This window comes from Herpailurus yagouaroundi, unplaced genomic scaffold (genome assembly GCF_014898765.1).
Source record: "Herpailurus yagouaroundi ecotype Mexico unplaced genomic scaffold, PumYag 142, whole genome shotgun sequence".
NCBI lineage: Eukaryota > Metazoa > Chordata > Mammalia > Carnivora > Felidae > Herpailurus > Herpailurus yagouaroundi.
The window spans coordinates 20,343,018-20,360,238 of record NW_024412397.1 but is presented as its reverse complement, the minus strand read 5'-3'; the positions used below and the strand labels follow the sequence as shown (position 1 = coordinate 20,360,238).

General features: G+C 39.1%; 1 protein-coding gene across 30 annotated transcripts in view; it reads right to left on the bottom strand.

The window, feature by feature from the left end:
* The window catches only part of TCF4 (transcription factor 4), a 354,315-nt gene that overhangs the window by 159,568 nt on the left and 177,526 nt on the right, over window positions 1-17,221 (bottom strand). For 25 of the 30 annotated variants that reach the window (XM_040478741.1, XM_040478752.1, XM_040478743.1 and 22 more), the window contains one exon: window positions 14,593-14,657. In XM_040478741.1, coding sequence (XP_040334675.1) covers window positions 14,593-14,657 — 65 coding nt within the window. Of the gene's footprint in view, window positions 1-12,136; window positions 12,159-12,717; window positions 12,972-13,184; window positions 13,297-14,592; window positions 14,658-14,762; window positions 14,808-17,221 lie in introns of those variants that run through there. The other 5 variants (XM_040478756.1, XM_040478758.1, XM_040478760.1 and 2 more) reach the window with 5 other exon arrangements.

Here is a 17,221-nt window from a genome sequence, read left to right as displayed (position 1 = left end):
TCCATTAGGGCTGCCTGACACCCTATCTTGCACACTTGCTTCTTAGTTATTGTAAAGCTTTTACATATTTAGGGAGCTTTTCCATCAAAATACTCTGGAATGGCTAGAGGCTCAGACGCATTAATGATATCTGCACACATGTGCTTTTTATCCAAGTTCACAGCTCCTGGTCATTGAGGGTAAACAGTGTTATCAGTGATTATTATGGATTTAGTCAAATATATTTTATTCCTGTCATTTATGAGCACTTGTGTTGGCTGGTATTTACAATGTCGGGATTCTGTCACTTTGGCAACCTTCTGAGACAACATTTTTCCAATGTTACAGTGACATTTCAAAAACTCAGTATTTACAAGCAAACTACACCCTCTGGCTCTGTGATGGTGCAATTCAGTGGTTGCTGAACAAAGAGGATATGCATCTAGAAATTTCTTCAGGAAGTACCTCCAGCTGCTACTGGCGATTACTTCATGGTCTAGGGTAGCCCTATGTTCTCTGGAAGGAAAAGCCTACAAACACATCAAGGAAAAATGTCAATGTTACATGCTATTGAAATGTTAACCACTTTGGGTGGGTCCATACGAGTGAGGTCCGCTGTGTAAAGCTGACAAGTCTCCTAACATCTCTGACCTTCAGCTTCCCATTTTGCTATAAAGCAGCATTAGGTACTAGGTGGCATTTAAGTCCTTTCTGTGACATTCTATCCTAAGGATTTCAATAATACATACAAAAGTTAAACTCATTATCATCATTAGTTGTTGTTGTTGTTGTTTTCGTGTCCAACCTCAAGGTTAAAAGAAAAAGAATCGTGTGAGGGAAACGTGAAGAAGCAAATCATGATCTACTCAGCTCATCCACTTCTTCCTGTTTCTACCCAGCCTCTATCAGGAGAGATGTACCCAGGAGAATGAAGGAGGAAACCTGGGAGACAAGACGCAGTTGGTATTTTATTTTTAAGTTTATTTATTTCTTTTGAGGGGCAGAGAGAGAGACGGAGAGAGAGAATCCCAAGCAGGCTCCGTGCTGTCAGTGCAGAGCCCGATGTGGGGCTCGAACCCACAAACCGTGACATCATGACCTGAGCCAAAATCAAGAGTCAGATGCTTAACTGATTGAGCCACCCAGGTGCCCCGAGACACAGCTGGTATTGTACTTCACCCATGGGCTTCAAGGCCTCACCATGCTTAGGCAGCTTGTGGCCTTTCTACCAGTGGAGTAGAGTTACTACCACTGACCGGCAACTGATGCTGTAGGGAATGTGTACCACGTTGTGTGCAATTTGTAGTTACTTAACGAGAAACATTCAAAATACATACTCTCTTTCGTGGCCTCTAAAGGCAATGCTCTAGATATACAGACTGCCAGGTTCATCATAGCCTCCTTAGAAATGCGGTCTTACTGACAGAGGTCCCAGTGCACTAAGCTAGATGATACCTAAGTTAACAGTGAAAAGAGAGGGGAACCATCTACGAGAAGACTCTGTGGGCTATTTGCTCTGACAAAAAGTGTCACCAACTTTATCCAGAAATAAAGAAGTGATACGGAAAATGATAAATCTGGAGCCAAAGGACTTTGCCCCCTAGTCCCATCTCTGCCACCTGCTATTAATAGTGACAAAACTGCTCTGAGTGCTTCTGTTTTGTTATCAATGGGGATTGAAAATAGTACCTACCTCACTGGGGTCACCAGCATGATTAATCTAAGACAAGAAATTTGCATGAAAGTGCTTAAATACGTCATTTGCTCACAGTTATATGATTCATTACCGTTGTTGGTGCATTTATTCATTTACTTATCCATCCAATGACATTTGAGCAAACACTCACTGAGTGTCCTCTGTTAGGCACCAGGGATGGAGATGTCGGGCCTGCTCCCTGGCATTCTCTGGCTGTGGGGAGTGTGACAACTGTCAGGAGCAGTGGCACCTGTGTACAGAAGAGAGCCCCTCATTGTGGCCTGGGTATAACAGCGAGGGTCCCTGGAAGAAACAAGGCATGAACTGAATCTTGGATAAAGAGTGTGAGTCACCTGGTAAAATGAATGTAAGGGGAGAAGGAGAAAGAGGATGAAGATATTCCAGGCCAATGGAAGGGCTCTTGTAAAGACAGAGACAATTATGAAAGAGCCCTTAAGGGAACTACAAACAGCTCAGTATGGCTGGAACAGATGTGAGTGAGTGTGTAGGACAAGTCTGGAGGCCAGGACCAGGGCCAGGCTATCAAGAGTCTGTACATCATGGTAAGGATGGGCCTCTGAAGCCATGAAAGGAGGCTAAGCAAGGGCATAACAGCATCAGGATTTTGTGCAGAAAAGCACGTCAGCCGCCATGTGAGGGAGAATGTGGGGACGGAGGAAACTAGAGCAGTAGAGAGAGCAGCAGTGGTGACTGGGGGGGGGGGGGGGGCTGATGTATTGGTAGAGGAAGCCAAATCCATGAAGTCTGAAAACTGAGGGCTTCTGGGGGTGAGGGAGACAAACCAGTCTCAGATGGCATCTGGAGGTCAGTCACCAAGCGAACACAGATGGAAGGACTAATCTTGAGGGGGAAATTCCATCACCAAAATTCAAGGTCAAAAGCACAAAACCTTAGTTGCCAAATTTTACTCTATCTCCTTGAAAAATATACCTAAATAAATGTAAGAATATGAAATTTGGAAAGTAATGAGTTAGAGCCTCCAATTAGATGACTGTACTATTAGCTCAAACCCTCTACCAGGGTAGTGATATCATGATCTTCGGGGGGTGGGATGGGGAGAAATAGGGTGCTATTTCATAATACATATTCACTGAACACCCAAATGAAGTTATGGTAGAATATATTATTGTTGAATGTTCTGGAATGTTCTGATTGCTGGTTGAGGTTCTACAGAGCTGATTTAGTATGTCTCCATTCTGTTTCTAAAGCAGTATCTACAAATACCTAGAACACAGGTAAAATTATTTGCACCAGGTAACTAAGGGAGACCTACTGAATAGAACTCCATAGGAGCCTCCAATCTTGGCATCTGAGTTTTTGAAGGTACACTATGAAATTTAGGAAACAATGTAGTTACTTAGGATACAATGAGAAGAAAAATCTGCTTTGTAATGAGGTATGAAATAGAGACAGTCTGGACTCTAGGAATGATAGGATGTATGTGTTACTTGCAAAAGGGAATAGAGAACAAGTTCTCCTAGAAATAAATCCAAGTATAGTTCCTTCTTCCATGTATAAGACCTTAAACTTAAATATTCTTACCAGAATATGACACCCAGGACTTGTACTCTAGAAACAAATTGAAGCAAATCTTACTTAGTAACTAAGTGTCAACAGGACTGAGAACAGATCTACATTAGTGATTTCTCTTTGGTTGAGACAGTTAAATGGTAGAGACGCGGAAAGAGTCCTTGAGGGACAATGTCAGAGTAGTAGCAGCTGTTGACATTCTTCTTTGCCACATGTCATTGTCCACAGCAGATCTTTTACCACTGTCGATGTTGTGTTGTACCGGTCACTCTACACATGACAGTTCTGAGTTGCAGAGCTCAGTGAGAGAAACAGAACTCACAGTTCAAAAGCACTGGTAATAGATATTTCTACAGAAGGTAATCACATCCAGGAGAAGAAATTTCTGTTGATGGGGCTTCCAAGGAATAGTATGGCCTGAATTAAGTAGTATTGCCCCACATGTGCATGAGTTTTGTTCAAAAAATTTATTTAGAATTTATAATGTATTTTTCTATAACACAAACAAACTCACAAAGTTGAAATCCTTCTAAGATCTTGAATTCTGATTCTCTTGGGGTTTGGGATCCTAGTTGTCAGCAATGACCCTATCTAGGACTCGGCTTTTTTTTTTTTTTTTAAAGTAATCTCCACGCCCAACGTGGAGCTTGAACTCACAACCCTGAGATCGAGAAACAGAATGCTCTACCAACTCAGCTAGCCAAGTGCCCCTAGGACTTGGTCTTTTATCCCCACTAGACTCTGAATCTCTGTGAACTGTGAGAGGGGCAGAAAATACCCTAGTTGATCAGAGACTGAGAATAATCTCATGGGCACAGGCAACCCCAGTGGAACTAAATGACCAACAGTTTTAATCAACAGTCTTGATTATCAAAAAAGAAAATCCATCATTTAAACTAAATGCGACTATTTTAAATCCTGACTGGGGATCAATAAGGCAACTTGATTTCCTACCTACACTAGGGCAACAATCGTGTACTATTTAGCTGTGACTTTTTCCTATGGAACCAGCCACTTTCCAACTGCCATCAGAGGATCTATTTCGTAAGTGTACTCACTTGGGGAACAGGCACCCATGTCTCATTCCCTCAGTCCATTCACACACTGCCCTTTGAATAGCACAAAACATTCTTTCTTTCTAAGGAACTATGCAATGGGGAACCTTCACATGCTCCTAAAAGGGTACACAGTTTTCTTCCTGTTCATATAGTGGCCATCTAGTCCTTGGAATTTTCTCTGACAATAGGAAGCAAGCTCATAAACTTTTCTTCTTAACTAAATCACTGTACTTGTGGCATGATTAATTTACTATGAATAATTATATAGACACCCTAACATACTTGTTTTATTCCTGTATGAATAAAAATTTATTTTATAGACATTTATTATTGACCCATTCTTCAAAAAAAAAGAGTAAATATTAAGGTAAGGAATCTAATCTAATCATCTATGTATGCTTTGTATGACCTCTTAACTCATTCTTTCTTCATATTATCTCCTTTTCTGCCATTATGGTGATCAAACTGATCTCAAAAAAGATTGTAAAAATCTCTATCAAAGCACAAGATGAGTTCATATTTTAACCCTGATTTTTTAACCTTTATGTCTATTTAATAATCACTTAAAAATTAAAGCTGCATGCTGGGTCCTTTCCCTTTGACTTTATTTACCCTGTGTTTACTGCAGCGAGGCTCTCAGTGTTTCCTTCATACAACTTGCATGGTATTTTTCTTTTTTTTATATGTGGAGATGAGGCGGAAAAGGAAAACAAAAGTGAGAATAGATGAAAGTGACTTATCAAAGAATGAGAATAACGAGCCACTTGGCTAAATAAAAATAACATATTTAGTGATTTGTAATATAAGAATAAAATGAACTCACTGGGTCTCGGGAGGTCTGCAATATGATCTTTGCAAAAGGTAGCTTGCCAATTTAATTGAGGTAGGAGTTATTTAATTTTTTTACAGGTATAGTTTTCAATAAAACTACATATGCCTATAATACTGCGATGGCAGATGTGTCTCGATTATTAGAGGTGGGCTCAAGGGAATAGATACAATGGATCTTGAAATCTGCAAGCAGCTGTTGGGGGGGGGGCTGAAATGATGGGGGAGGGCATTGTACCACACACACATGTTCCTTAAGTGCAGCAATGTTTTGTTATTTTACTGCAGGTGTATTACAAAGATGAAATTTAATAACTTACTGTATACAATACCAATAAAACTGAAAAGATTCAGTGCCCTGCTGTTCATTATCACTGTACAAATGAGCTCAGATTATTCCGTGTGCATGCACAGTCAGACCCCGATACACAGGTACCCCCACATCTAGAGCTCTAGAGAATGGTCACTGCTTGAAAAGCTCAATGCTATTCCTCCTAATTACTTTCTTATCACTGAAGTGTCATTGTCCCAAATATACACAAATGTGGCTTTGAGGTAGGTTGAAAATAAGATGTATCTAGCGTTTGTTTTTTTTTTTAATGTCATAGAAAGCCTTCACTAGAAGATGTCTTTTGAAAGGAGAGAGTAATGAAATCAACGGTTACATAGATTTCATTAAGTTACCATAACAATTAAACAGTGATGACGTATTCTATTTAACAAAATCTGGGGAAGTGCCAGGCCAAGAATGCTATCCCACCAAAACTGGACTTCTCCCTTTATTAAGTACAAAAATAAGTGCCATACTATGAAAAAAACATTTATGCGCTACAAATCCTAAAGCAAATGCAACTATGTATTCTTGCCGGTTTTCTTCTCCCAAGAAACTACTTCTGTTGGATAATAAATAACACACTGAACATAAAAGGTCCAGGCTTTAGGAGGCTCAGTTTAGTTTATCTGTGAGTGAAAGTATATGTAAAGAAATCCACATAAACATCCAGAACACAGACACCCAATTTTTCAAAGGATGAGGCTCAATTCTAAGCAGGTTACCATATCAGGTCCGGCAGCAGACTCGGTATCTATTCCTTTCTAAAGTATTTATTTCTAAAAAGATTATGGGGTTTTGTTGGGATCTTGCAGTGTTCCCACTATTTTAACTTGGGGGTCTTCCGTTTTAAGAGTTCCAGAAGATACCTTCTTAGTGATGAAACCATTTCAAGCATGCTCATAAAGGAATAAATATTTCTGCCATTTTATATTGAAAAGTTTTCCTGACACTGTATTGGGAGTATACTCCCTTCCTTCTGGAAAGAAGCTTTAGGGCTATCGCGATTTCTATACTATAGGCAGGCTCATGTCAACATTAACTTTTATCAAGTACACGTCAGTGTGAAACCAATTGTTTAGTCACTAATTAATTTTCCCCTTTCTCTTTACATATAAAAAATATAAAGATGAACTGAGTTCCTAATTGCTAGTGGTTATTAAAACCTCCCAAATACGTCTTACAGGAAAAGAGAAGTTACTCCAAAGATTCTAGTGAAATTTCCATTTGGGTACCAGGACTCCTTTTTCTTTTTTTCTTTTTGGTGTCCCATAAATCATCTCAAAGCAATTTCATTTTTTCATGCACTCACTGTCCTGAACTGTTGTATAAAACTTGCCTGTGCTTCTAACACATATATGTCATTTCATATATTTCACAAGTGAGTTAAATGCCATAATCGAAAAATTATGGGGTCACATTTAAGAGCCTGAGAAAGGTATGGTTTTAGAATTTGACTCTATGTAGTTCTTGTATTTTCGGAAAACTAGTTTGCTCTATGAAGAATCCAAATTCATGTAATAGCAAACCATATTCTGCCTGCATTGCACAAAAAGCAAGGCCCAAATATAATCTATACATTTTTAAGAAAGTGTTCATGCTGTTGCTAAAATGTGAATTGGCATATTCTACCCCAGCCTTTTCACAGTGAAGCTTTATTGGTTTTAATGAAATTACACATGCTAATTCTGAAATTACAGAATGGATCATGCATATAGACACAGGCGGTTTACTTAAAAATAAGAACAACCAAAAAGGGCCAGGCAGTCAGGAGCCATGTGGTTCCCCCCACCCCGCCCCAACCTCCCGCCAAGGGCACAGAGTTCTAGCACATCCTTAACAGACCTGAGTGAAGCTACTATTCTAGGCACCATGGTAGGCCCAGACTCTCCAGTGGGCCTGGTATCTACCAAAAGTGGTTTTCCAGATGGGCTGCAATATGGATCTTTGAGCCTAGAAACCTCGTCATAGGTGGGGCAGCAGGGAACCCACACTGGGAAAGCACTGGCTTTAAAACCAGATATTTTAGAGTTCAGAATCCGGCTCTGAAGCTCACTTGGGGTGTGACCTTAGTCCTGCTTGCTCTACTTCTCTGGGCTTCACTTTCTTAATCATTAAATGAGGACAATAACAATCAGCATAAAAGTTTATACTGGCACCTAATATCACTTCCCAGGCTTCCTCTAGATTAAGCTCGGACTAACTTTTAGAGATCCATTCATTTTGACATCCACTCATCAGCCACATCCGGGTTGTGCAAGGACTGGGGAGGGACCAGACCCACTATCTCAGTGACCATCAACGAGACAACTTTGAGAATCACAGCTGCCTATCGGACTCAGTCGGTCAGCCACTGACAGTCAGTCTTGTGAGGTCTTTAAAAATAATTACTGGAGTATAGAGGGGACAATGTGAGAATCTAGAGAAACTCCAGTGCTTATAAGATTCATCTAAGAGTGAGTGATATAGACATTGTCATAAGGTCTAAAATTTCAGCAAAATGCTAGAGTTTAGTTTGCAAGGAAACGTAATTGCCTTATTCTTCTTGCAATTAAAGCTTTTCTGACCATTAGCCTGAGCCACAACAGTTTTTTTTTAATCAATATACCTTAAGAGACTTTAAAAATGCTTTAATGCTTCCAGTTCCCTCCAGTACCATATTTAATACAAGGATTATTAGCATTAAACTTGTATATGTATGAAATATTTAAATTACCAGTGCTAAAATACGAGCAATGAAAGAAAGCTTTTTACAGAAGAATATCAGTTATAAATTAAGATGAAATGATGGTGTTTTTTTTTTAATTACTACTTCAAAAGCAAGCATCATCAATGTATGCTAAAACCATCAAGCCTAAGAGTACGGAGGAAATGGAATATCTGCCCAGTGCGAAAGTATCAACACAATAACTGTTTACTGATTGCAAGAAGAGAAAGATTTCTTTACAAGAGAAAGAATCTGGGGGTCCCCACTTTCACCAAGTGATTAAAGTCAGCATCATCAGTAGCAGCATAACTTGACATTATATGCCTCCGAATGGAATATAATATGAAGCACATAGCATCATCTATGACATACTCGGGCCCAAAATGTGTAGCATCCATACGAATAAACCTTTAGACATAATTTCCAATCTGTAGGTGAGACAAGTGATAGATAACAAATTAAACAGTACCACAAAGAAATAAGCTGACAATTCTAGATAGGGGAATATTTTTCAAGACAACTGGCCTGATTTCTTTAAAGTAAATATATTTTTTTTAATTACAGGAATTGTTCTAGTTTAAAAGAAATTATAAAGAGACACAGAAACCAAATACCACGCATGAATGCGATGACTGAAAAAAAAAAAAGCTACTGAGGACATTTTCATGGGAGGACATTTTAAGAAAGGTGAATACAAATAGGGTATTAGATTGGGAAATTATTATTATTTTCTTTAGGAGTGATAATAGTATTTTATTTCAATGGCTAAGTGTTTTTAATTTTAAAAGATGTGAAAAATCTAGGGGTGAAATCTTATTAGGTCTGCCACTTAACAATGGTTCACTGAAAAATGTACATATACATTCATCTACATGAAGCAAATATAACAAATATTAGCAACTGTTTAATATAAGTGGTAGGTATATGACACTTCATTTTATTGTTTTTTCAATTTTTCTAAGTATTTGGAAATTTATGCTACGTAAGATGTCTAAACATTTTTTTAATTAAATAAATGGAGCTTGATGGTCTCTGTTCAGAAAGCTGCTATGGGGGTTGAAGGGAAAACATGTAAGAGCCTCCCCTTGTTTTTTTCCATTGTACCTAACACACAGGTAGAGGGCCAATAAATAATCTGCTCACCAATGCGATGAAAGAATGTCTCCATTCTCCCCTTTGGTGAGTTTTGGGATGGCTCGTGTTGGGTGAGAGGTCCACCCATTAACAATGCCCCCAAAACAAACAAGCTGCTGTGTGAACAGCTGCCTGGGGCACAGTCGCGATGGCACACACGCGGTAAACTCGGGCCCTGTGATGTCTGAAGTCATCATAATTATAAATACTCTGCCTCACTGTCCTCACTGGCATACTCCAAAAGGATGGGACTGGATTCTCACCTTTGGTTCCAATAACATGCCCACCGGAAACCCAGAACATAGAATTCTCTCATCATCTCCTTTGAGAACGTTCAGCCTAGAACAGTGAGACCAGCACGGGGCCAGTACCCGGCGCCCTGTAAGTGATGAGCGACTTTCCACGCTATGACCTGTGTGTCATTCTGGGGTCTGCACAGCACATTAGAAGGGCAGACTTCCAAAGGACTTTCTTTGAGACAGTATGGATTTTCTCATTTTTGTAGGCATGAAAACAATGCTAACTAATGGTTCCCATACATTGCTATTCCGACTTCCCGGTCTCAAAATGTGATGCTGGGGCCATAAATCTTAGGTTATCACAATTCTCACCCTGCTAGGCACAGAGTACACATAGTGCAAGAAAGAGCCAACGTGGCCCCTGCCTTGTAGGAGTTTACAGAATCTTGCCGGAAATCAGCATTCAACAATCCAAGAGGCGCTATGGAAGGGAAGCATAAGGCAATACACAGGCACAGTACGTGGGCGGTAGAGGGTCCTCGGAAGAATGCATTGGACCCAGACTGATTTACTGTCTGCTATGAACAAACATTTAAGTGTAATGTCAAAGTAAAAAACAAGATGCATTTCTGCTTCCACAAGATCCAAGTAGCCATTTTTTTTTAAGAACAAAGGATTTCATGCCTTTTTTGCTTCCATGCTTCCTATTTTGACTTTAGATAAGGAAAACTTAAAGGGGCCAAAAGTTTTCAAATTAAGTCACTTGTAATTCTGTCTGTATCAAAAATAAAAATAATCAAAAGAAAAACAATCAGTTCATAAATGTGTAATTCGTTTCAGAACCAACTATAATGTTTAATTTCAATGAAGCAAAAACGAAGTTTATGAGCAAGTGAAATTTCATATAGAGAAGATCCATTTTCTATAGTTTCAAAGTTTCTGGAATTTAACAAAAGTATCTGAGATTATGCCTAATTCTTAAATCCTGTTGGTTTTAAGATCTCCACATCAAATAACTTTATCAGCATAGTCCTATTTGATTACTTGCTGAGAAAGAAAAAGAATGCAGTTGAGGTTAGAGCCTTGGACTTCACTAGAGAAAACAAGATATGGGCTGGGACATTCACAGTTGCAGAATTTTGTATAAAGACATCAAGGCGTCCTCCTGATTTTCAGTAAATCACTAATTCTCACTGCCTTTTAAATGAAGTTTTTATGCAGTATATATCCATGTCTTGAATAATCAAATTAAGGCAAAAAGTCTAAAAGCTCTTTCAAGGTCACTGGCAATACCAGTTTTTGAACACATCTTTAAAATACAGTACATTCCTATAGAACATTCTAGGAAATCATCAAACCTAGCTACACAGTACATCACCTGGGAACTGTCAGAAAAGCAAAGGCCCAACTCATAAGATTCTAATTTAATTGGTCTCAGATAGGGCCCAGCTTTCCATATAGTACACACACACACACACACACACACACACACACACACACACACACCCCACAAAACTTGCCCAGGAGATACTAATAATGAAACGATTGCCGTAGACCTGGTCTATATCCCAAAAAAGAAAAGACAAACAATTCCTGATAATCCATCCTGAACTTTCATTTAAGGAGAAAACTTCTGCCTTAATAACAATCACTTGTGTTGACATCATCATTCCATTCAAAAACAGAAGATCTCGGCAAGATTAGAAAGTTTGCATTCACCAAACATCCTATTCAAAGCAGCAAAAGAGGCCAAAAGCAAATGACATTGTTTTTTTTTTTTTTTTCCTTTTGTGATCTTCAATGATGCCCATTAGGTATTAGTTATTGGTTACCGGATAGAGGTTGGACTATCTTGCGAAAAACTTCATTTCCGCTCATTTTCATTTCTGTCAGACTTTCCATTAAAAATTTTATTTTCTCTCAGTAAAAGTAGTATGAGGTTGCAATTTGGCAAGAACATTTTAAGCCTGGGTGTGATTTCCGTACCCCAATTTGATTTAAATTAGTTTTGCCATATTTAGTGAGGACTAAAAAAAAGTCCATTTGGCCGCTTTGCTTTTGCCTATTGGTTCATTATCTACACAGTTTCAAAAGTCTGAAAAAGTTACCATGTTTATTTCTGATAATTTTACGTGGAAATGCATTAATGAATTCATATTACTATTTTTAATGAAAACAACTTAAAAAGAACCTGCCAGCTTTTGTTTTTTTGGCTAAAATATCTACTTTTCAAAAAGCCACATGTTTTTCACTATTCATGTTAAATCCTCAAGAGGGACATCACAGATACATGTAATATTTTTTTAACCTGATGCATTTTCGAAATACCATACACTTCAAAATAATAATTTATTTCTCCAGGACAGCATTTTGCTACCTGTTGCTTACCACCGCTATTTCTCTACACCAGACAAAAGGCTATTTGGGACTGGAATAAGCATGTTCCCATGTAACAGTGCTCAATCCTCTAAGTCCACAGGATACATTGTTATAATATGATAAAGCTGCTTTTGGAGCTCCTCAGGGCATACCATCTATAGGATTTCCACCCAGCATCTCTATAATGTTGTAAACAGGAGAAAACAAAAGCTTTCTCTCCAGGAAGCCACTCACCTTACCACACAGTGGGGAATCATTTCAGCTGTGATCTGCTACTTAGACTTGAAGCCCAAGTACCCGAGACTTTGCCTTTCTTTTTGGTTTGCATAGCTGGTGTTGGAGACTGGGATTCAAAAAGCAATTCGGCATAAGAGAAACATTCACTGGAAGAGACACACTATGGTCTGCTCTATTCTCAAATTTCACGGAAAGCAGAAGAAATTCATAGTATGTGCACTTTTCCTCTCCAGCCTCAATTTTCTCAATCAGGGAATTTCCAAAATTTTGCTCTTTTATTTATCCTTAAGTGATCACACTGTTTATGGATACTGCTGAGACCATGCTAAGCACAGAGATAGTCGGTTTTTGCAAGACTCACGACCACGAAGCAGAAATAAGAATGACAGAATCGCCACACTCCACAGCTACATTATGAAGACTTTTTAAGAAAAGCATATGCACTCATACTCCTATATACAACAGAATTTTCCTGGACATGAATGTCTCAGAATGAGCCTCCCAAGGCCCGGAAATTCAGCCATCACACACCAGTCCGTCCACCTCTACTCCACCCTCTGCCCCCTTCCACTCCTCACCTTGTGTCTGCCAAAAAAATCACTTCAGTTTCACCCGAGGGAAGTATTTCCCACAAACCGAGGGAGGGTCTGTGTCCCTGCACATACACAGACAGACTCACGCGGTCTGGATGATGCTTTAACAAGTTAAGGGGCCTCGCGCTTACTCAGCAGAGGAAATCTTTGTGTCTGTGAGGAATCACGCCAATTCCTATTAGTAAGAAAGGATACAGGGGCGAGGAAGCCTATTCTCTCATTGACCAGAAAAAGAGGCCCAGCGAAAACAGAGACCTCTGCCATGACCATCTGCAAAAAGGAAGGATGTTGTCAACTTTCTTCTCCCCAAAACTCTAATGACCTCTGCCTTGACCCTCAGAAACCAGATACACAGGAACCGGCTCTTCTGCAGGAATTGGGAGCTTTACACTAGAGACTCGGCACTAAGAGGCTTGTCGCCCGAGCTATCTGCCCCGAACATTTGCACTCACATTCCAAAGATGTTTCCGTTGCGCTGGAATGGCTGTAAATTTCTTTCCTGCAGAATTCTTTCCAAACAAACTGCCATGAACTGTACTCTGCAGCTTGTGCAGCAGGACTTCTTAACCAAGCACGGTTCCCCTCATCGCAACCAATCTTTTAGATGCCGAATAGGATTGAATTGGTAGCTGGGCCAGAGGAGGCAACTTTAAAAATGCAAATATATCGGGGGGGGGGGGGGGCGGGAGTAAACCTCCACCAGAATTCCATTCCACCTTTAGTGACATATGACTGATCCATAAAGGTAAATCCTTCACGGGCTCTATTTCATTGCTAAAACTATTTGCTTACATTTTCCAGGATATATTAAACAGGTTGTTTCAAAAATTCAAAATTGATTTTTTTTTACCCATTTCACTAAAGAAAATGGGAGGGTGAGAGGGTTCCAGAGAGCAAGCATTCCCTTTCTAGCACAAGAAGGTACATTCTGCTTAAATGAGGAATAAAACAGTAGAAAGCTTTGAATATTTGATAGGATTATTCAATTTTATCAAGAGTTTTCCAAAGTAAGAAACCAATGCAAAAAAGAAAAAGAAATCCCAAACAAAAGATTTTAAAGATGCGATTAATTCCAATATTGAAATGAAAAAGAACACATCTATAAAAACTCAACTGTCTTAAAGCTTATACTTTGGGCTCTGGATATTATTTTCAGAACTGGGCTTTCTCTGGGCAGTGAAAAGTATGCAAATGCAGAGTGCACACAGACGCAAACACACACATGCTATACCTTTGTATTACACTGGCATTTTATTATTTAATTAAAGTATTCTTATTTTTCTAGCTCACGCATGCTTCCCTTGAGACGGCTTTGCTGTTAGCCTGCTGGCCTTGACTTCCAGCCAAAAACAATTCAGAAACAAAAAGGGACAACAAATCATATTTTCACAGACATTTTTATCCCTCAATACAACCCTGTTTTCACACAACATCATACAGCCCCTATGAAAACTATAATTTAGGGCAATAACCACCCGAACCCAGGGTCTGACACATGGCTGCATGAAGTATTTCTAGTGTGAGAAATTCTCAAGTTCTTAATTGCAAATAAACTCTTTTGATAGAACCACTTTAACCGGCGTTGCTGGTTTGCAAACAGTGCCACTGGTACCGGCTGATGGATTAAAAAATAAAAACAAGCCAGTGAATGTAGTTCTGATACAGCAGGGATCTAGAGACGAGGTGTTTATTACTTCCAAGGTCTGTGTTATTTCGTTACTTTTTAGAAGAGGGAGGCATCGGCAGACTTTCGGTGCATCTTAGTGCCACAGTCTAAGATGCATCACCTAATTTACAAAACAAACCGTCATTTACCAGGTTAATTCTCTCAACCCTTCCCCAAGCAAGAGTCTCACTTACCTGGTGGCAACCCTGTAAGTTTGATTCTCTCCCATAAGATGAGTAGGAGCCCCTTTCTGTTTTACCTGCCAAGAGAAACAACAAAAAAGTGTAAATTACATTTTTCCTTTAAAAAAAAAAAAAATCTCCAGGTAACAGACATCCACTTCTCTTCCCCGATGTTTACATACGTAAAGTAGGCACTACGGGCAAATGTATGCAAGCAAGAGAGGGAACAGCACTTCCTCACTCTGGCTATGATAAACTGGAAAAAAAATATCCTTCATTCCTATTCTTAGCCAAACTGCTCCACACTTCCAAAAACTGTCATTCCAATGGCCTCCACTTTCTCTAACAAACAAATTGTCAGCCCTTATTTTCACTTTCTTTCTCTCACAAAATTTAAACAATTTCATTTTTATTTACACAGCAGGCAAATTATCTATGTAATGACCCTAGTCTAGTAATTCCCATTGATTATATTGACACTTAATGGTGAGGCCAAAGCTAATCAATCAAGGCTCTCCAGATGGTGAATATAGCAAAGAAACTACTCAAAATTCTGACTCTCTCTCTCTCTCTCTCTCTTTTTTAAGCTCCCTTTCCCAGGGGTACACCCTATAATGATCGAAATGATGATGGAATTTACATTTGGGAAAGGGGGCTGTTGAAAAACTGCCCCCTCTGAACCCAAATTCAGATTCTACCAACTGACCCAGTGGAACAAGGAATAAGGCAACGTCAGTGTCTGGTTCCAATTCTAACAACTCATTTTTTATCCGTAGATGGCTCTACAGAGATATATAGAGCCTCAGATGCTATCTGGCCACATCTAAGGATAACATCAAGGCTGCTCATTTGTTTATTTTAGAAGTATCTTTAGCCTTAATAATCTGCAAGGGAGACAATGAAACCACATTTCAAGAGATCTAAGCAGTAGAATTTAGTGACATATGAAGAGTTGTCATAGAAAATTGATCCGTATTAGGACATTAAAAAGGACTAGTGACATGACTAGGTGCCCAGAACATAAGCCCCACCCCAAGAGGGAGGGTTACTTCTTTCTTCAAGAGTAGAGCTTAAGGGTACATAGTCCTTTACACCCAGGACTCTACTGTTCTTTTTTCCAATGGGAAGACTCAACAGTGGTATTCTGAGACCCTGAATTGAAATCCTTCTAAAGTTTACAACCCCCAGTTTTCCTCCCTCAACTCCAGTTAAAATAAATGTTAAAAGTAACAGTAGTCATTTTTTAACTTTTGGTTCAATGACAATGCTATTAGAGTCTACCTTCCTGACACCACACAAAGAACCTATCTTTAATAAATCTTCTATCTTGTCAAAAGTGCACCTTGTAGCTAAGTCACTATATACACAAAACGGAAGATGATTTTCAAATAAAAAGCCAAACCTGAGTTTTAAAATTTCTCTCTCAGTATTAACTCTTCTACTAGCTTCAATGAATCTCAGGCTTAGGAAAACACTTCCCCCCTACCCCATTTCTGGTATTGTGTTGAGGGCAAAGTAGAAAATCAATGTCCGTATCAGTTTCAATTCCAATGGAACAGGATACCATCTCATAGACTGTCTATCAAGAAAGATCTAAGAGAATAACTTTCATTGTATGAGGATTTTACATTAAAGAAAAGACACGTTTACCCATTTCAGAAGCATAAGTGGTCATACAGACATACGTACTCTTCTGTGTAAACCAAGTGTAAACTTATACTCTTTAATTTCTCTTTGTAAATATTACTAACAGAAAAAGCTCAACCTTTATGAGCTATCAAATGACATATGTCCTTCCTTATGCTCTTATGTCTAAAAAGCTTCAATACAGCCACCACATAGTTCACTTTGATGTAATATCCACTTGTTTAACAATCAGAAAAGCAGGTGGAGTAGGGAGGTAGGCAGACAGACAGATAGAAAGATAGATGGATAAAGGAGAATTTACTCTGACTTCCCTGTTAAGTGAACAAACATCTAGTATCCTGTTTGGGTAATTTCTAAAAATCAGATTGCAAAATACAGTAGGAAGGAAGAAGGGCTATCTAATTTTTCTCTAGAAGGAATTACTGAAGCTATCCCCTATAGAATTTCACCACCTGGTATTATTTCCCACCCCTGACTCCAGCACAGAGATCTGGTTCCTACCAGGATTTGTCTCAATTCATATATATAAGCTGGGGCTATTCCTTCCATCATTTTAAAGGTAGAAGATCAGTGCAAATAGTAAGGGGGAGAGAGACGGGAGGGGGGAGAGAGAGGGAGAGGGAGAGGGTGAGGGAGAGGGAGAGAAGAAGAAGAAGAAGAAGAAGAAGAAGAAGAAGAAGAAGAGAGGGAGGGAAAGAGAATATGAATGAAAATAAACGGAAGAGAAAGGAGAGAAATAAAGAGAGGGAGAATGAAATGAAAAGAGCAAGGGGGTAGGAAGGAAGGGAGAGAAGGAGGAGGGAGAGACGAGAAGAATATGAATTCACGCTGCACAGAGTCCCCAAAGTACTCTTGGCTACATAGACCCGGCATTCTTTACTATCATATCAGATACAGACTGCTTAATCTTAATTTTGCTTGTTAAAAAATATTTATCCAGATACAAAAATAAACCCACTGCAAATTACAAGTTGTCAGGGTTAAAAATCTACTC